The sequence below is a fragment of the Plectropomus leopardus genome, chromosome 7, assembly GCF_026936395.1.
Source record: "Plectropomus leopardus strain MGB_pleo_1.0 chromosome 7, ASM2693639v1, whole genome shotgun sequence".
NCBI lineage: Eukaryota > Metazoa > Chordata > Actinopteri > Perciformes > Serranidae > Plectropomus > Plectropomus leopardus.
Window position 1 is genome coordinate 7,210,369 of NC_142182.1, and position 21,334 is coordinate 7,231,702.

The window sequence follows — 21,334 nt, forward strand, 5'->3', positions numbered from 1 at the left end:
AAAACATAATAAATGAGCAAAAAAATAAAGGGAGGGCACGGGGCTCCAGGTGAATGCCTGTTTTGCCTAATGGTAAAGGTCGCTATGGTTGCATCCATCATGACACCTGGCTATGCCTCATCACACATAATGAAAACATCAAACACAAAAATAATATTATTAAAATGTCAATCAAACACAGATGTACTTGATATAACATGTATTACTTCTTGTTTTTCCTTCGTTGCCCCCTTGTGTAGTTCTTCTTGTTCCTCCTCTTCTCCATCAATGCAGCCTCCCTCCATCCTCCCTTTCATTGAGAACATTGGTCTCTAGAGGCAAACCACGCCCACAAACACAGGCCACGCCCCCTCCGCTGACGGAGGAAAATTCAGTTAAGGTTGCTATAGTAACCATAACCCTCCCTCTTAACCAGGCGTGTGCCACTCCCTCTCTGCATCAGGGATGCTGCCCAACACACAACCACACACAGGGAAAGTATGAAAACACAACAAGAAAACACGAAAGCCGAGAGTCGTTTTCTTTCAAACACTTTCATTATTTTCTCCACATAACTCAAAAACAAAACAGAGTAATTCCCAGAAACATAAAGAAAGAAAGAAAGAAAGAAAGAAAGAAAGAAAGGAAGAAAGAAAGAAAGGAAGAAAGAAAGAGGAGAGTCAAACTATAGAGAGAGAGCTTGGCATGCTGTAGCATGCTGCGGACTAACAGGGTGACGCAGGGCATCGTCACCAGGCTGATGGCATACAGCAGAGCTTCTTGAACCTTTTTTAAGTCTGGGACCGAAATGAAATGAAAAATACATTGTTCTGCCTCTCGGGGTGCAGGCACATTAGACTGTACTCTTGTAATAATGTGGGGAGGAAACACCAGAAATGAGCCTACAGCTGAGTTTGAGTTCCAGTTCATAGTTTGAGAAACGCTGTCGGACAGAAAAACAACAGCGAACCTCCCTGCCCCCTGGAAGTTGTTACCGATGGCAACGGGCTCCGCCATCCCATCCCATCACGTGGGAGGAGGAGGATGCACACACATGTTCACACAGTCCGATGAGCATCCATGTGCACACATGCAAACAAACACAGAGGCCGGTCTGCCAGATGGATTTGAAACACACACACACACACGAAGAAAAACCCAGTGACTATCAAAAATAATCAAATTGTGACTGGTGTTCGTGTCTGTTTGTCGTAGGATGATTGGAGGTGAGGCTGAGGAATGGAGGCGGTAAATCCTGACCTGGATCCCGACCACTGCTTGCTACTACTCTACAACAGACTTACATGTTATCACTAAAATCCTTCCAAACAGTTTGATCCCGTCAGGCTGCTCCGAGTATCACTTAGCCCCACGCAGAGGCTTCAGTTAACCCAGAAAAGGTCTACGACAGAAGTTTACAGCTTCACCATCAGTACCAAATTTTCTCCAGACACTGCTCCTATCAAAACATGTCGCATGTACGTCTGAAGCTTTTTCTTTGCTTTCAGATTCAGTGCACAACTAAGATATTACAGTACAAATGCATGCATTGTTGTACTTTTATCAATTTGCGCTACAAAAGCAAGGCAGGTGGCAACTAGTACTTTTTTCAGACATCTTGCAAGTATAGTATAAAAGATGTTGTCTTCAGGTTTGATAGAGGCAGTGGGAGACTGATTTATCAATATGATATTGTCCTCAATATTTCTGGTGTTACGCATTCAAGCTCTTCTTCGGTGAGTGCAGTTTTTCCTCTGAATACCTCTGCCAGTGGTACAGTAGGTGCAGGGCTTTGCCAAGGACGGTCTGTCTTGAACTACCACCAACTCAGACTGGTGTGTGTGGAGGTGGGAGAGAGTAGGAGGGAGATACGGAGAGAGCACAGCTGTCAGCTGATGCTAGTAGGCTAGATGTGGATGAGCGGTGACTGCGTCCACATGAGATGCTCCTGTAAAGTTCATGAACAGCATGAAAGGCCACTGAGCTACTTGGAGACCACACATACACACACATACACACGAAGACATATTTGCTTGATAGTCGCAAACGCACACACATTCTGCACAAAAAACATTTAAACACGCGTACAAAGCAAACATTCAGTATGCAGAGATGCACATAAGCACAAAAAATCCAACTCCCAGCATGAGATGAAGTGAGAGGAGACGGATGAATGAAAGGGATGGGGGTAAAAGCAATAAGTGTGTGTACGTGTGTGTGGACAGGGAGCTGTTAAAGGAGCTATATGTAAGATCTGGGCATAATTTTAGTTTAAAACATTTAAAAAAACCAACGAACCCCATCAACAGAGTGCGAAGAAGTAAGACATTTGATGTTATTTCCAAGATGTCTATGTATTGTTTAAGAACTGTATAAGTATAGCAAAGAAAGTAGCCAGGGACGGGCGTCCCTCCTGTAATAAGACATCCTGGTCTGAGAGGCGATGGTGAGTCACTGTAGCCTCTAATGAGCTGCAGGAGAAGATGAAGAAGTTGAGTCAGCTGGTGTTGTATAGAGTGGAGAAGTAATGAGTCCTAAAACGTGGAAGTCTGTTAGCCTTTTTTACTTCCATTTCTGAAAGTCTATGGGTTCTTTGAATGGGTTTTCGGCAAAATGCCTTAAATAAGGTCTGTGGTTAACACAGGCTAAAGATATTTAGATAAAATACATCCACTTAAACACGATTTTTTAACTTTTAAGGTTTTGCTCGTACTAAAAAAAGCTGTTGCTAACAAGTGTCTAAATGGGACTGCAGTGTTTGTCGGAGATGTCAGACGTCATCACACCGGACACAGAAACTCATTAAACCCACTTGTCCGCCTTTACAGCTTTACAGACTCACACCCGAACTTGTAGATTTATCTGTTTATGATATTTAACAGTAGTGTTTTAACGTATTTTTACAGTATTTGTAGTGGTGACCTTTAAGTCCTAAGACCACGATGTAGTTCGTGTATAGCCTAACAATAGCTGTTTACTTCTGCCGATTTCATTTACGCTTCAAAACACACAAAGTGGTGTTCATCTGTGAAGATTATCGTGCTGAAAAAAACTTGTAAGTCTGTGTGTAAGTATGTGACTGTTTTCTTGTTACTGTGACGTTGCTAAAACTGAGTTTAGTAAGTTATGAAGTAAACTACACACAGACGCCACACATGACGATCATAAGACGGCAGTCTGATTTTGACCGACTGTATTCTTGCTCTGCTGCAACTTATGAGTTTCCTTCATTTCTAACTGATAGCTGTAAATTATGGTTGTAAGGACACAGTCATAGACCGACATTTAAAGGGTGAAATAACGACCCGTGTCAGTTGGACTGGGTGGCTGGAAATTACAAAAAGCTCCTTTAACCGTGTGTCCAGGTGGCACACCCCCACAGCTCCTGACATACACACACATGAACACACACCCTGAGCCATCAGTAACAACCCCTGGGCAGGTGGAGGAACCAAAAGGAGTTATATAAAGAGGGGTGGAGGGTTACAAAATAAAGAATATATCCATCAACATATTGTACATGAGAGAAAATGTTAATAAATAAATTATAAGTTACAAATCTGTTGAAAACTATGATTTGAAGATGAAAAAGTCTGTCTCGTCAGTCCTGTCTGCAGACAGTGGAAGCAGACATCTTGCTGTAATGCCAGCTGCAGCTCTCATGGCCTGGCGATCAGACCAGTTCAGCCCATTTGAGTCTACATGTGAACTATTAAAGCTCACAGAAGTCCAGTTTCTGGACTATATTATCTCCTTGTAGCCCAGTTTCCTGGACTGGTTCACCCCTCTTTCCTCTTTGGGCTATGCACTTCAGCATCTCTTTCAAGGCGAACGGACCTAGGTCAGCCGAGGTCAGCTCGGGTTAGCCACCTTTAGCCCAAATATCGGTGGAGCCCTCCTTGGTCCTCGTCTTCCCTCGGCCTGTTGCGGTCCTCTCTCGCCATGAACACGAAGGGGCGGCGGATTGGTCGTAATACTCATATGAATTTATAGTTGTTGTAGCATAGATAGGCTGACTCTGAAAGCGGTGCTGTCTTTAAATAAAAAAGTGGATAAACAAAATAGCCACTCCAATGTTGAGCAGAATCACCATGACAACCAGGATAGAGCTGTAGGCCTGCGTGGGAGAGAGAGAGAGAAAGAAAAGGGGAGAGTGTCAATAATCAGGACACACACACTCGAAGCTCACACACAAGGCTGTTTTCATACACAGTATATCCAGCCTGCTAACACATACAAATGCACGCAGCCATTTATATTCATCCATTTACTTTTTTAACCAAAGCAATGCAGAAAAACCAAGACTGTTCTTATTACTGCAGCTGGTCATTAATATGTCAATAAACACGCTCTGCAGTATGAGGGAATTAACCCTTAGAAATCTGGATCAGCATCAGTTTTCTTGTGCTGTGTTCTGTTGCCTTTCACAAGCTTTAAAACCTTTGAAGCCTTAACAAACTGGTTGTTTTTTGTTTTTTTTTAGAAAACATGGGAGGCAGTGAGCAAGTTGATAAGATAAGAGATACTGTCCTTCACAAAGAAAGAAGAAAATTTGAAAATTCTCAAAAACTAGGAAAATGTCAAATGCAAATGATATTTAAAAAAATATGTTACAGATTAATGATTGATGATTAAATTAATGATTTCGTTAATTACATTTTAAGCATTTCCTTTTTAGATAATTTTCTTGTTCATTTTGGGATTTTTCAGTTATTTGTCTTTATTTTTCTTACTTTCAGGTAATTTATTTGATATGTTAGATAGATAGATAGATTGACTGATAGATAGATAGATAGATAGATGGTAAGCACATGGTAAATTCAATTGATTGCGAAGTCAGAGGACTCCCAGGATTGAGCCTTGAGAACTCCCACAGATCGGTGAAACAAAATTAAACACTTCAGCGATGGATACAAAGCAAAGAGAGAATCCCATACAAGACCTATATGTAAACCTACTTCTTCACACAATATTAATAAATAGATTCACTTTTCACAGCACCACTTTCTTTTGTTATCCGGTTTGCATTGGGTTGTTGTTTTCTGAAAACAAGACATAATACAATTGGTCACATCTAAAACAAATTTGTAATGCTGTTTAAAATTTGTAACATCTTTGCCACGTATTGAGATAAAACCCAACATCAATGATGATGCAGTTAAATGATGAAGGAGCAATTTGCATCCTCAGATAAATAATACATGTTGCTCCCACAGGGAGGCCCACCTTCGCTGACAGAGTGAGGTCAGAGGGCGAGCTCGGCTGCACAACAGCAGCCTGGAGCTGGTGGGGAGTCACTGTCTTGCTCAGTGACACTTAAGCAGATGCTTGCTGACAACCTGGGTCATGTGGGTGAAGGCCAGTCTTTCTGACCACCTGTCCACTCTGGGTAAATATGTGAAAGTGAATCTAGTATATTCAGTGACATTATAAGCGACGCAGCAGTTTTTTGTTTTTTTTTGCCCCATGCAGAATCCGTCACACATCTTTTACAAGTATTTACATAGAGCGTATATTGGTTTTATCAAAGAATTAACCAGAATAGGAGGAACAGGACATCTGTGGTTTTAATTAAGTCTACCCCTGAAATAATTCTAACAATAGTTGCAATGGGAGAGAGAAAATGGGACTCTGAGCAACACTGCACACTGGTATTAAGCTGCATCAGTGCAACATTGTTGTAAATGAATTTGTCCAGAGTGGCTGCTAACAAGGTTTCTGCTGATCAATCCGGTGATAGGCTTATCACAGATCTGTGTCATAGATGATTACCAGACCGGGTGTATGAAATCCTCTGATCATTAGTCTTTTCTGCCTCTATTTAGCAAGAAAATGTGTGCTTTTTATGCATCCATGCACTGCAGTACATCTTCAAGATATTCGTATCCATTTCCACTTTTTAAAAGGGGCTGGCTGATTTCTGAATAATTTGATTATTTTTCCTCTAATTATTTCATTCATGCCAAAGGAGCATAATTATTTACAATTAGTATTTTCAATGAGCAAATCCTATTAAAACTGCCTGGTTGCAGTTTCATACAGATCTTCTCATCTAAGTTTCTGCCAGAAAGTCAGTGAGTGTATTTCTCAAAACATCAATCTGTTACTTTAAGAATTCTGAACATTCAACCCAAGACTCAAGAGAGATAATTTAGTTTTGTCCTGGAAGACGCGCTCACGGAAACATGTTCATGTAAAATGGGAAATCATGAGAAAAGGCTAGTTAGTGTGTTTTATTTGGGGAATTTTAAGTTGTATCCACACACATTTTGACAGCACAAATAATTTGTTTTCCCACAAATTTTGGGGGAAAAATATCACATTGAACTGCAAAAAAAAAGATCAAAGAAATAATAACATGAATTTTTTTAATTTTAAGAAAATCTCCCACAGCTTTTTATACATGTACAAATTTCTCTACAGTTTGTTACTGTATTTGCAATGTATTCCTAAATCAGTTTAACTCTTTATGTGGCTGGTACAGCACTCTGAAATCAGTATTTCTACTATTATTTCCTCAACCCTCCATTATGACTGAGGAAAAAGGCAGCACCAAAAAAGGCACATTTTTCAACTCCTATTTCCTTTTCATAAAATAGCTCAATAGAGCCGGTTTACTCTTAATCCTGCTGGTGTAAAATCATAAAAAAAATGCACAGAGCACAGAGCAGTTCTCCTCAGAGATAACAAAGATCAGGCTAAGTATAATCACGGTACAAACAGTGTGAGCCCCCATTTGATGTTCTTTTCCCGTTGCTTGAAACCACTTTGCTGTCTTTAATAGAGAAATGCAACTTAATCTCCCCACCAGCTCCCTTGACCCTGCCGAACACCTTTCATAGCAGAATGCTTATTATCCTGAGGATGAAGTGCTGGCAAAGAACAAATCATTTTCCTGCTTACTGCCGTTTTCCTGAGAACTGCCACAGTGAGGCATCGCTTAAAGAAAAGCATGCTGCATCCTTTAGGCCAGTTTCAATCAATTATTCAGTAAAATCATTAAAAAGACAGTTCTTCACAGTTATATTTACCTTAATGCTTCACCAATCAACATTTTAATATTATCAACTCATCAAATGAATGTGTAATATGAAAATTGTGGCTTGCTGTGACTAACCAAGAAAACGATCACCAATTTCTTCAACTTTAGAGCTTTCGTTTAGCTAATCTTCAGTTTTATTGCCCACAAATTTAATTTTGTTGACTTTTACTACTATAATCAACCCCTACAGTACTTTAAGCAGCAGCAGGCAGCTAATTTAAGCAAACAAGCTTCATATATAATAAAACCATGGTACTCTCTCTGCCCAGCACCGCATGGCAGACAAAGTCAGTAGCTAGCAGCTAAAAAGACAGATAGTGGAGACAAAACAGAGCTAAAAGCAGGGTGAATATCCTCCTTTTTCAACAGAGCCCAAATACAGGTGTCTACCAAATGGTTGAGATGGCCATGTGCAATTTACTGGAGTGATCTGGTATAGCTAGAGCTGTTTTGTTCATATGTGGTTTGTTTTATTTTTACTTTGAAGGTATTTATAGGTGAAAATAAACACTGCACTTGACTGGGGTAAAGTGCTGCCACTGCTTTTCTGCTGAAGAATAACACAATTCGAACTCGTCAAATAGCGCCGCTCTGTCAGTGCTCTCTGCCTACAAGTGTGACACCAAAAGCCGCCTTCTGCGTCCAACCAGAACGCGGCTGAATGGCATCAGATGAGAGCCCCCTCGGACAGAAGTGTTGTGATCATACGCTGGCAGAGAGCTGGATGGCAATGGGCGTAGAACCGGTCGCATGCGCATGAAATGCTGAAGGACACCGTCAGGCAATAGTGCTGCCAGTAACAATGTAATATAAGCAGCGTGAGTGTGCTTATAGGGCGGGTGGGTTGAGGTGGATGGGTTTTACAAGCAACTGACTTTTGTGTGGGAGTCTGGAGTTTGCTTCCTGTGTGAATGTTGGTTTTCTTTTTCTACACCTTACCATGTGCTTCTTTAGCCTAATCCTAACCATCCTGACTGTCCTGTTGTGTAAATATAAGAACAATAATGGCATCCTGGGGCGTAAACAGCTAAAGCAGAAGGATACCTCAAACATCACAAGTAGACGCGGAAGGTCACTGACAGAGCGGCAGCATGTGACGAGTTGAGATGGGAACATGTTGTGTGAAAACAGGCCCTTAGAGACAACCCTTCTGCTAATATTGACTTGTGGGATGCCCCAAGGCTCCACTCAAGGACCACTGTTGTTCAGATCACTGACAATATTATCAGTGAATAGAGCATTCATTTTCATTACCATACAAACCACATACATATATTAGACAATTGCAGGTTTAGGTAGTACAGTACAGGTCTGGGACAAGTTGCGGACCCAAGTCAAAAATGACACCCTGTACCTCCATCCTCTAAAAAAAGATCATTAGAGAACAAGCTCAGACACCGAAGTTGTGCAGTGACTTAAGATCCTTGACAAAACACATCAAACCACCACGCTATGAACATTGGTTCGCTTTTTGATCCTCATCTGAATTTTGACACTCACATGTAGAATATCACCAGCACTGCTTTTATTAACTTAGGAATTACAGTACTGCAAAAATACAGCCACATCTCGCCCACGCAGACCTATGCGTGCTTTTACCACAAGCAGGCTCGACCACAGTAAAATGCTTTCTTTTGTGGCCCACCTAAGAAAGCTTTACAATAGCTGCAGACCAACCAAAATGCAGCAGCATGTGTGCTGACCAACAGGAGAGGATTTTTTTATGTATGCATGCACTCTTGGAAGTAAATTCACCTTTTGGTTAACAAATCACTCATTGGAGTAGTGACTGCTGACACATTAAACATGCTTTTAAGATGGTAAATCGGCTCATTTATAAGACACTAGCTGTTCAGTTGTTACATGATCTATAAGAATAATAGAAAAGCAGGTTTTATCTGGAGTCGATGGCATCAGAAACTGTCCAAATGATATTATTTTTAGCACATAGTGGTTTATTATTTTTATGTCATTTTATTTCTTGACTTTCAAGATCTCTGTCGCCATGTTATTTTCCTTTATGAGGGCCATGAAGGGCTTGGTTGTCTGGGGACATGTCTCACTGAGGTGTTGTTCCTGTAAAAGTGAGCCTTTGGGATGCACAGAGGTTTGTTTCTGTGTTCCATGATGACGACTGGTTGATGTCTCTGAGTGGACACAGAGGTGCAGAGCTATTTTGGTGCGGAGGTTTCATAATGGATACAGTCAAAGCATTTATTTTTTTGCTCCTATGTAATGCACATTTGTATTGCAAAAAGCATCATATCAATAAAGTTTGATTGATTGACTGATTGGTAAAAAGCGGTCCTTTCAGTGCGTGGCTGTGTGTCAGAGCAGCCCCATTGTTCCCGCGGTGTTTGCAGCGTTCCCTGTGTGTATTTATCGGAGTGTGATAGTATCTGTGTATGCTGTGAACCTGTCTTACACAAATCTCACTTGCTTCTCTGCGGCTGCAAACACACACACACACACACCACCTCCAACCACCCCCCGCCCCCCTGTCACTGACACACGCCCACCGATTGGCCGCCGTTGAAGCAAGGCATAAGCTGTTCCCTAGCAACAGAGCGCTGGTTAACCAATAGGGGGCCGTCTGTGAGGAAGGGGCTACTTTGCCAGTCTGCTGTTACTAAGGTGCAGAGAGGACCATTGGGGTTGTCTCTCCGCCTGTATATCTGTGTGTGTGTTTGGTGTGTGTATGTTTCAGGCCTCAGGTTTTCATGTAGCAGGTAGCAGCAGCAGTCACTAAACTAAATAAGCGACTTGGCTCACTGTACCGGAGCCATCACACCCCTGCAGACAAATTTGTATTAAAGAGAGCAAATTGCGTGAGGAGCGAGGAACTGTATTTAAAGGTTTACACACAACTTGAGTGTGTGTATGTGTGTGTGTGTGTGAGAAAGAGCTTGGATTCAAAGTGCGCTCAGGAGAGTGTACGATGTGTGGTTTTCACTTGATTTTTCCTGTTGGTTTCATTAGCTAATGCTGTGACCGTATTATCATCCAGGATTAGCGTGGTTGAGGCCGTCCACCAGCCTGAGTCAAGACGTAGCCAAAAAATTATATTAAAACGGCGTAATCCCCCCTGCTTGCTCATAGTACAAAAAAATCTTTCTTTATTTCACAAGGTTAAACCTTGTGCCTCTCCCCCAGGATTATCTTAATGTGTGGGATAACATTGTGTTATGTCACCGGGGATGGAATGTATCCTCATGACAGTGGGCAACAAATCCTTTTAGTCAAATCAATGTGTGGCAGTGACATGACGGATATGACAAATGCACCATACAGCTGCTGTCCAGGCTGATATTAGGGCCAAACAGAGCCACAACTTTGCGTGTGCAAACTACTGAAACTTAAAGCTGCTCTGAACAATATTTTGTACATTAACCCTTTGAAACCTGGATCAACATCAGTTTTCTTGTGCTGCATTCAGATTTCTTTCACAAACTATTTGACTAACTCTGAAACCTGAGCAAATTGTTTTGGTTTCTTTCAATAACATGAGGACAAAAGGCAATAACCAACTTGTCAAGAAATGTTGCACAAATTGCAAGAAAATAGGAAAATGTGACAAAAAAAGCTAAAAAAATTGTCTTAAAAAAGAGGGGAGGATTATTTGAAAACTTAAAAATTGTCACAGAAACTGTATTTATAATTATAATATTTTATATATCAATTATATTACATAACAAACATATTTTAAAGAAAATTACCAAAAACAAACAAAAAAAATATAAGTAGAAAAGAAAAACAGAAGAAAGACAGAACACAACAATGACTTGAAAAAGAGTATTTTTTTCTTTAACATAATTTTATAATGATCACATATATAATTTTCTTGACATTTACATGTAGTATCTTGATAATTTTGTAATAATTATCACTTCTTTTTAAAAAACTAATATTCAGCTCATTTCAATGTCATTTTCATCATCACCTCTGGCTAATTTCTTGCAATTTGTAGGACATTTCTTGTCAAGTTAGTCTATGCATTTATCCCAATGTTTTTGAAACCAGTTTGCTTAGGTTTAAAAGGGTTAATGGAATCTAAGGACACTTATTTAAATATATACAGAACACACTATGGCACTATGGTGTGTGCTCTCCCCTGCCCAGATACACGTGTGTATATTCACAGGTGAGTGTGAGTACCTCCGATTATCTGGTTATTGCTACCAGAGGTAACATAGTTACATTTTCAGTTTTTTGATCCTACCTCTAGATGTTTTTCCCTTCGTTTAAGCCTTACTTCATACCAGCTATAATAATAATTTACCCCTCAAGCTCATTTGTGGAGATACTCCATTAGGCACAATTTTAAAACGGCTCATTAGGCTTAGCAACACAAACAATCAGACTTATACTGTGAGATTTTGAATTTTTAGCAACTGAATATAGTGATGTTTTGATTGCTTGTGTTTTACTACTCCAATGTTTTATGGGTGTAATTTTCATATAAGCCTGTATAGGTTTCTACCACACCCTCACAAGTACTTTTTATATATTTTTTCCCCATCGTGCTTTATTTTATGTGAAACAAATAAACGAAACTAATAAACTAAACCACAGGTGTGTACATTATGATCATAACTAACAGGAGTGATGGCCAAATTTACAAAAATAACCCAACAACAGTATTGAGCCATTAACTTATGTGCTTTGCTGAACAATAACAAATGACCAAACAGAGAAAATATGCTGACTGTGCTGCTCTACTTTGCAGCTCTCTGCGTGTTAAAAAATGCTTTCAGCACTAATTTGTCAGTGTGCTGCTTGATTGGATAAATTAGAATGTTAATCACTGTCACTGAAAATCCATCCACAGCTCATACTGTACATGTAACACGAGACAACACGCAGTGATGCTGATACCTATTAGAGCGTGACACCTTTAATCACCAGGGACAGTGTTCATGCTCTTGGATTTTCAATCAGGCCTCACATAAATATGCGCAAGTTGATCTGATTTCCTAAAGAATAAATTATATTAGCATTTTAAAAAAAATATATATACACTACCGTTCAAAAGTTTGGGGTCACTTAGAAATTTCCTTATTTTTGAAAGAAAAGCACTGTTTTTTTCAATGAAGATAACTTTAAACTAATAAGAAATACACTCTATACATTGCTAATGTGGTAAATGACTATTCTAGCTGCAAATGTTTTTGGTGCAGTATCTACATGGGTGTATAGAGGCCCATTTCCAGCAACTATCACTCCAGTGTTCTAATGGTACAATGTGTTTGCTCATTGCGTCAGAAGGCTAATGGATGATTAGAAAACCCTTCTGCAATCATCTTAGCACAGCTGAAAACAGTTTAGCTGGTTAGAGAAGCTATAAAACTGACCTTCCTTTGAGCAGGTTGAGTATCTGGAGCATCACATTTGTGGGGTCGATTAAACGCTCAAAATGGCCAGAAAAAGATAACTTTCATGTGAAACTCGACAGTCTATTCTTGTTCTTAGAAATGAAGGCTATTCCATGCGAGAAATTGCCAAGAAACTGAAGATTTCCTACAACGGTGTGTACTACTCCCTTCAGAGAACAGCACAAACAGGCTCTAACCAGAGTAGAAAAAGAAGTGGGAGGCCCCGCTGCACAACTGAGCAAGAAGATAAGTACATTAGAGTACCCGCAAAACGCCAGTGTCAACATCTACAGTGAAGAGGCGACTCCGGGATGCTGGCCTTCAGGGCAGAGTGGCAAAGAAAAAGCCATATCTGAGACTGGCCAATAAAAGAAAAAGATTAATATGGGCAAAAGAACACAGACATTGGACAGAGGAAGATTGGAAAAAAATGTCATGGACGGACGAATCGAAGTTTGAGGTGTTTGGATCACACAGAAGAACATTTGTGAGACGCAGAACAACTGTAAAGATGCTGGAAGAGTGCCTGACGCCATCTGTCAAGTATGGTGGGGGTAACGTGATGGTCTGGGGTTACTTTGGTGCTGGTAAGGTGGGAGATTTGTTCAGGGTAAAAGGGATTTTGAATAAGGAAGGCTATCACTCCATTTTGCAACGCCATGCCATACCCTATGGACAGTGCTTGATTGGAGCCAATTTCATCCTACAACAGGACAATGACCCAAAGCACACCTCCAAATTGTGCAAGAACTATTTAGAGAAGAAACAGGCAGCTGCTATTCTATCTGTAATGGAGTGGCCAGCGCAGTCACCTGATCTAAACCCCATTGAGCTGTTGTGGGAGCAGCTTGACCGTATGGTACGCAAGAAGTGCCCATCCAGCCAATCCAACTTGTGGGAGGGGCTTCTAGAAGCGTGGGGTGAAATTTCTCCAGATTACCTCAACAAATTAACAGCTAGAATGCCAAAGGTCTGCAATGCTGTAATTGCTGCAAATGGAGGATTCTTTGACGAAAGCAAAGTTTGAAGGAAAAAATTATTATTTCAAATACAAATCATTATTTCTAACCTTGTCAATGTCTTGACTATATTTTCTATTCATTTTACAACTCATGGTGGTAAATAAAAGTGACTTTTCATGGAAAACACAAAATTGTCCGGGCGACCCCAAACTTTTGAACGGTAGTGTATATATTATTAGAAAACTTTGTTTAAATGGAAGCAAAAACAGGTTAAAAGATTTTGAGTGCTGTAAGTAACTCAGGACCACATTGTAAAGATTAATTGACACTGGATACTTGCAATAATTGATTTTTTTAGACTCTTCAGGGCAGAGAAGGCTGAAAATACAACACTGAAATAGCATCCCCTTTTTTAGATTATTTGTTCTGCTTTTGTCTTTATGTTATACGACAGCATGAAAGGGGGAGAGAGAGGAGATGACATGCAGCAAAGGGCTGCAGGTCCGAGTTGAATCAGCAGCCTCTGTACATGGGGTGCCCGCTCTACCAGGTGAGCTTCTGGGCGCCTCATAATATCACACTATCACCTTTAAGATGATATGGCTAACTAGAGGAGGAAGAAGAAGTAAAAAAAGAAGATAAATGTCCTAATATCTGAAAATCGTCCTGTCGTCCAAGTCTCAGAAATGTCTTCAAATTGTAGAAATGTCCTAAAATCCTAGAAAGGTTCTGAAATCATAGAAATGTCCTAAAGTTCTAGAAAGGTTCATAAATCCTGGAAACATCTTAAAATCCTTGAAATATTCTAAAAATCCTAGAAACATCCGAAAATTTGAGAAATGTCCTGATATCTGAAAATCGCCCTAAAATCCAAGAAATGTCCTAAAATTCTTCAAAAGTACTAAAATTCTAGAAATGTCCTAAAATCCTAGAAAGTGCCTAAAATCCTGAAAACATCTGAAAATCCCTCAAAAGTCCTTAAATCTGAAAATGTCCTAAATCTTAGAAATGTCCTCAAATCCCAGAAACGTTCTAAAATGCTAGAAGTGTTCTTAAATCCTACAAACATCTTAAAATCCTTCAAAAGTCCTAAAATTGTGGAAATTTCCAAAAAACTTGAGAAGTGTCCTAATATCTGAAAATCATCCTAAAATTCTAGAAATGTCCTAAAATCATTAAAAAGTCCCTAAATTGTAGAAATGTCCTAAAATCCTAGAAACATGTATGAGGCTGCTGCAACTGGCCTCCTGTCATTTTGCAAAAGTGGCTCCAAAGCAAAGCGAGCTGAGTCCCCCTGCAGTGGAGGATATAAGCAGACTTTTTAAAAAATAAACAGATTTAATCTCATCTTTCAGAGTTTGTTGAGTGTTTCAGTGTTTGCGTGCTCCACAGATGTGTCAGCGTGCTCAGTGTGATTCTTACCGAGTTGCCTTTGCTCTGCATGAGGCTTTGGTCCTGCTGCTCCGGTGTGATGGGGGACGACTTCAGAGGGGGGGACAGGGTGAGGTCTCGACGTAGAGGCCGTGAATCAATCTTTTCCCCCGCTCTGTCCAGCTTGTGCGCTGAGTCTTTACCCCCTTCCCTCCCCTCTTTCCCTTCCCTCCCCTCACGGTTCTTATGCCTCTGTCGCTGCACGGTGTGCGAGCGCCCCTCTCCGTGAGCGTGAGTGTGCCCGTGCCTCTCCTCCCCGTGCCCATGGGGCTTGTGGGTAGTGGAGTCTCTGGGCTGTAAAGGCTTCATCTCCATCTCATAATTGCTAATTTTCTCCTCGTCCTGCTCCAGCAGACGGCCTCCCCTGCTGTGCACGCCCCTGTGCCCCGACGTCCAAGAGGCAGACGAGGAGGACTCCGTCCACCTGTCCCCTCTGGCCTGTCTGTGATTGGACGACCCATGCTCCCGGGACTTGTGATTGGAGGAGCTGTGTTTGTGTCCATTGGTCCGGCTCGCTCCCCGTCCGCTGAGGCCACCTCCTTTTGACAACATCCCTCTCCTCTTGTCCTCGCTCCAGCTGTTGGCCCGTGGGTACTCCCCCTTCCCTCCTCCTCCTCCTCCTCCATCACCTCCCCCACTTCCTCCCTCCATCAACACCTGGATCTCCGTCTGCCCTCCTCCCCCGCCTTTCTCACCCCTCTCTCCTCCATCCTTCCCCTTGTCCCCGTGGTCCACTGCGCTCTGCCGGTGGAAGCGGGCGCTCTTGCTGCGCTGGGTCGGCCTGGCGGGGGGAGGCGGGGTGTGGGGTGGCGAGGAAGAAGGGGGACTGAGGTCAGGGGTGGCGGCGTCGTTAGAGGGGTCATCGGAAGCACCACTCTTGACGTAGAGGTCGGGGCTGTCGGCGGTGCCGGCGCTACTCGACAACCCTTCACCCTCCACCTCGCTGGACACCTGACGTTTGGGACGCTGCACCTCCATGCCTGCAGGAGACAAGCAGCGTCACAGAGATGACAAACATTTTGGGAAGGTGGTGAAGTTGGGAGACTACGACTCTTCGTTGGCTATCGCTGCTTACTAATTTTCCATTAAACATTTAAAATGAAAGCACAGTTCGCGCTAAAACACCCATCCGATCAATCGTGAGCAGCGCCACTGAACGCGAGTGGCTCACGCAGCTGTAAATAATGGCTGAAAATCACCTTTTTGTAGAATTTCATAACTCATTAAAACCAAAGAAAAAAAGATCAACTGAACAAACATCAGGTTGATGAGAAATACCTTAAATTTTAGAAACTATTTTGGGGGGAAAATATTTGGTGTGTACTTTTGAGTTTTTAGTTTGTTTGGTCGACAAAATTGACACCTCCAGTATTTTTCCCCAAAAAATTCGACCTACCCTTCCTGCTCGCTTAATCATTTTTGTAAAGTCCCTTAGTCTTTATCTGCAAATAAATGCGAAGGAAACAGAAGGATACGCGATGATGTCCAGGATGTGTGAAACACAAACATGTTGCAAAATGTCAGCGCTGATACTTGTTGACATAAATGTCCTCACAATAAAAACAGACAGCCGCTGAGAGCAGAAGAGATGGCAAAAGAACAATCACTGTCATCTCAGGTATCTGTGTGTGGGAGTGTACAGTACGTGTCATAAAGTCAGCGTGTGTGCGTGTGTGTGTGTGTGTGTGTGTGTGTGTGTGTGTGTGTGCTTATGTCACTGTGCTGAGCAGTGCATGTTCTTGTGGGTTGGACACCTGCGGTGCAGTACAGGTGTGAGTGACAGAGGCAGAAACGCAAAGCTGGAGGGTGGTTTACACTGACCTTTACCACCATCACACACACACAAACACACACCGTCACACACATTTACATGCATATGTAGACACACGTGTTGCTGCATATATGTCTGCCTGGCTGGGTTTGTCGATTACTGACATGCATGGCAATACATATGTTGTCATTTTGGTGAATAGGTTGTGTGTTAGAGCAACATGGCTGCAGACAACGAACAAAAGTATTAATACTCTAAAGCTGCACACATTTACTGTCCTCTGTTTGTTTCACGTTCATGTACAATGCTGTTGATGTGCCCTTATATATACATATATATATATATATATATATATATATATATACTGTATATATACATCAGTAGTGCATTTTTCAGGATTTTATTATAATTCAGGACATTTCTGTCACACTCATATGTGTTGGATTGTTTATCTTATATATATATTTTTTGCCAGTATTCGATATGCTGATTCATTTGGCTGACAACCGATATATCCAGTTTTTTTCCCCCACCTAATTTTAGAGATCATCAAGTCTCTCCTGTAGTGGAATTAATATCATACTATGCATACACCCACCAGCTGACGAGGGCATGAAATACAATGCTTTTCAATGTATATAATATTAATTCATTGCGCAAAATAAGAAAAATACTTCGACTTTGTGTTGATGTTTCTATATGTGCATGTTCGTGCATGTCAATTACAAAATTTTCTTTTTTTTGTTTTATGATATTGGCAGAAATCAGCATGTTGGCCGATTCAGATGTTTCATTTTAAAGCCAATTTCTGCTGATGACGTGCCGATCTTATCATGTATTCCTACTTAAGAGTGAATGGAAAACGTACGCTTTTTGAAACTTTTATAACTTTGTTATTGTTTTCATGTATTCTAAAGAAACAGAGAGAGAGAGAGCAAAATAAATCTTGAGGACATCGGTACGAAGCGTGGCCATTGTTTTTGCAGAGCCGTGAAGGTACCGTGAGTGTTTGTGCTCACCATTTCCTGGGTGCTGGAAGGACGGGGAGAACTGCTTGGCGGTGACCCTCGCCATGCGACTCTCCTCCTGGGCTTTCTGAGCTGCTCCGACCGCTGCCTCTGCTTTACCCTGCGCATGAGCCGTCCTGACACACAGAAGACAGAAAAAGGAATATATAGAGGACAATAAATCAAATTTAACTTTAAACATTCAGAATCTTTGGCGGTAGTGTCTAAAATAAATTCCCTTAAGGAAGAAGAACAGCAGGGAGGAAAGTAATAAGTAGTTTTAATATGAAAGAAGAGAACAGAATAAAAACATATTGTCCAAAAATACTGTAAGTTAAAAAAAAATACAATAACTGACCTTTCGAAACAATAAAAGTGCCAACAGTGCACCACAGTGTCTCAGTTTTTTACTGATATGAAGGTATTTGTGGTCGAGTCCAGGTTTTTTCACACAAGACAGAACGCAACCAGTTCACCTCCATTAACTCTTTACTGGTTTCCAAGAAATGATGGGATACTTTGGACGCAATCGTTTCATGTTTAGAAGAAATTTTAAGAGTAAGCGTAAGTAACTGGATGCAAATTTAAAGATCTATTTTTTTCTCCACAATTATTCAAAATCTGGTCTTTTAAAGACAAGTTGGTAACCTTTATTGTTCAACCCACAGCCAATTAAACCCGACAGGGTGAACGGGAGTTTGAGTGAGAGCGCAGTACGCAGGCTAAAGACAGCTTATCTTTTTCTCTCTGTTCTGACCTTCTGTCCACACTAACCTGACATTTTTCTCACATGAAAACAAAGCTTTTTAAAATCACTGTTTATGCTCCTTTAGCGGTCAGGCAGAAGAGAAAAATATGTAAATGAGCACAACAGCGACTGGAAATCATAAGTTTGGCTCTGGCCGTCAGTCAGAGTTCGGCGGTTGGTGAGCGTCTGTGACCCTCGTCGCTGCGGTGTGTCCTGCACCGTCGGCCCTAGTTGACCCTCGTCTGCTATTTATCTGCTGATTCAGCATGTCGACTTGGTGGCAGAGCCCGTCGGTGAATGAAATCAGTGATTGGTGTTTCAGTTCAGCACACGAGAAGACAAACGGAAGTAAGAAATGTAAACAAAAGGTTAAAGTTCAGAGGAAGTGAGGTCAAAACAATATATAAGGTAAGATTATTTTCTTTAGCCATTGAGCTCTTTAGCAGAAATGATTCCTGATGGTTTGTATTGCTGTTCACTGGCGTACAATAAATATGCTTTGTTCTTTCAATATTCAAGGTTGTGTCGTTAATGTGTTAACTGGCTAACTAATGTCAAGGCGGTCTTCTGTTTTTTCCTTTTTGAATGACGATTTCAGACGAGGGCCGTCTGCTGGTATGGAGCTGTGTTTCCTCTCATGAGGCGCAGAACATACACGCTGGTTGACCGTCGGTTTGGTGTGTTCATGCGACTTTTTGGCCAAGACACACAGCAGTGTGAGACGACACAGCAGACGGCTTTCATCGCCTCTAGTTCTCTCGTGTTCGTTTGGTGCATCTGGGCCTTTGAAGCGTAGTAGAGTAGATCACAGAGAGCCAGAGAAGACAAAATGAACACATTACTGCACATTTGTCAAATACAGCAGCTTGGTCAGTAGCCCAACACTTCAAACTATGACCCTCTAGGTACCCCTCAAGGCATCAGTTTTGGACCTTCAGGGAAGGCTAGCCAGGAGGATGGCCTTTCCAATCCACAGCTGCTAAGATGTGATCGGTCGACTGTCTCTCCAAACTGCTGTCAAAGAAAACGGCAGACTTATGTGACTGAGTTTTGTTAAAAGAACATAAAGAAAGCACCGTATAGGAGTGATACTTAGCTTACAGCCCACAGCAGGGTGCTGGTGGCCCTTCAACCATTTTCTAATTTACAATCAAAATAAAGTGATTCACACTGGAAATGTTTTTGCACTTTCAGTATACGTAAGGATGAAAAGCATGAGAATAGAGCATGTTTATTAAAAAAAGGTGCCCCCCGACGGAGATCCTTGCTAAACTCCTTATGTCCTATAATCCTAGAAAGGTCCGAAAATCTGAGAAATGCCCTAAAATCTGAGAAATATTCTAAAAACATGCTAAAATCATAGAAATGTCTTAGTCCTAGAGCGTCCTAAAATGCTTGAAACATCTTAAAATCTGAGAAATTTCCTAAAATCCTAGAAATGTGCTAAAATGCACAAAAAGTCCTAAAATCTGGGGGGAAAAAATCCCTAAACTCCAAGAAACATCATAAAATCTTAGAAACATCAAAAAAAAACAAAAAAAAAAAATATCCACATAACATGTGTGGAGCTGCTGTGTCTGGCCCCTGGCCTCTTGTCATTTTGCAACAGTGGCCCCCAAGCAAAGCAAATTGAGTATCCGTCATATAGTACGCAACTGTTAAATTCAGTTTCTTCATTCATATCCGTGTTTAAAACTTTTGAGAAAATATTGTATTTTCTCCACTGTTTGCGTGCCTTTGCAACACTGAGGACATTTTCCCATCATGTGGAAACATAAATAATACATCTACATGCAAACATATAACTGTTAAGCTCACATAAATCATTTATTCTGAGCTGTCATTATAAAAAGAACATGTGGCATAAGCTCCTTCATTTGTATCGGAGTTATCTGCTCTATTGTGCGATGTTGTAGCTGATGAATCTCATCATAAACGACACCTGAACCAGAGGGCGAGAAACACGCGAAACCATAAACGCTTTAACATAATACATGATACCTCATACAGTAGCTATGGGAGGGAGACGATTACAGCGCCACAGTTTGATGAGGTGGTATGTATTCATCTGTTTACAGGCTATGTAATCATTTGCTTGAAATGTGTTTACTATCACAAAATAATTCATCTTGCTGCCTCTGCCTGACGGGCTTTTCACATCTCCCTCATCTCTCTAACTGCTCCTTTACAGCCGCCTATTCATATCTCCCTCACTCTTCCTTTTATATCTTCCCATGTTCCTTTCTGCGTCCTCCTAATTGCTCCTTCCTCTTTATCACAATCCCCTTTTCATCTGCCTCTTGTCCCACCCTCTCTTTCTCTCTTTCTGGTAATATCAAAAAGATCTTTTTTCTCAATTACAACCCTCTTCTTACCTCCGTCTCTCCCTTTCCACTCCCCTATCTTTTTCTGCTCTCTACTTGTGTAAAATAACCTCTCCATCCCTCCCTCTCTTTTCTCTCTCTGGGCAGTAACAGTCTTGATGCAGTGTTGCATGTCGATGGCTATTGATTTTTTTCCCTCTCTGCCTCTCTGTTTCTCTTTGCCCCTCTCTGCTCTCTGCCAGCGCTGCTGTGCCAGGCCCACAGTATACTCAACACCACCCTGTGTGTCTGTGAGCGCCTGTTGGTTGTGGGGGAGGTGAGGTGTAAGGAGAGAGACAAAGACCGTCTTATTGTTTCACGTGACGCCATCACATGTAGAGATTTTGACAGAAGTTTTTCATCCATAAGGACTTAATGTCATGGATGAGCTACAAACACACTCTGGACACAACCTGCTCTAACTCTGGTGGAGAAAACATCAACACTTAAAATCTTCACTTTAGCCTTTAACTAGCTCTGATTCAGCTGCCTTGCACTCTGCTTTGCCCTTATATACTGCTGCACATATTTGGGATGTTGTATTTTCCTTGATTTTATGCATTTTATATACTCTGTTTTTATGCTTATTTTATTAATAATGTCAGTAGGTTACATATATATATATTTTTCCATTTTATGTTATGCATTCTGCACACTAC

General features: G+C 41.2%; 1 protein-coding gene across 2 annotated transcripts in view; it reads right to left on the reverse strand.

The window, feature by feature from the left end:
- Positions 1-517: 517 nt before the first annotated feature.
- Positions 518-21,334, reverse strand: part of jph3b (junctophilin 3b) — a 57,767-nt gene continuing 36,950 nt past the window's right edge. For both annotated transcript variants that reach the window (XM_088079767.1, XM_042496805.2), the window contains 3 exons: positions 17,577-17,701; positions 14,778-15,766; positions 518-4,096 (listed from right to left, as the gene is read on the reverse strand). In XM_088079767.1, the coding sequence (XP_087935893.1) occupies positions 4,016-4,096; positions 14,778-15,766; positions 17,577-17,701 (1,195 nt within the window). In that variant the 3' untranslated portion in view covers positions 518-4,015. The remainder of the gene's footprint in view (positions 4,097-14,777; positions 15,767-17,576; positions 17,702-21,334) is intronic.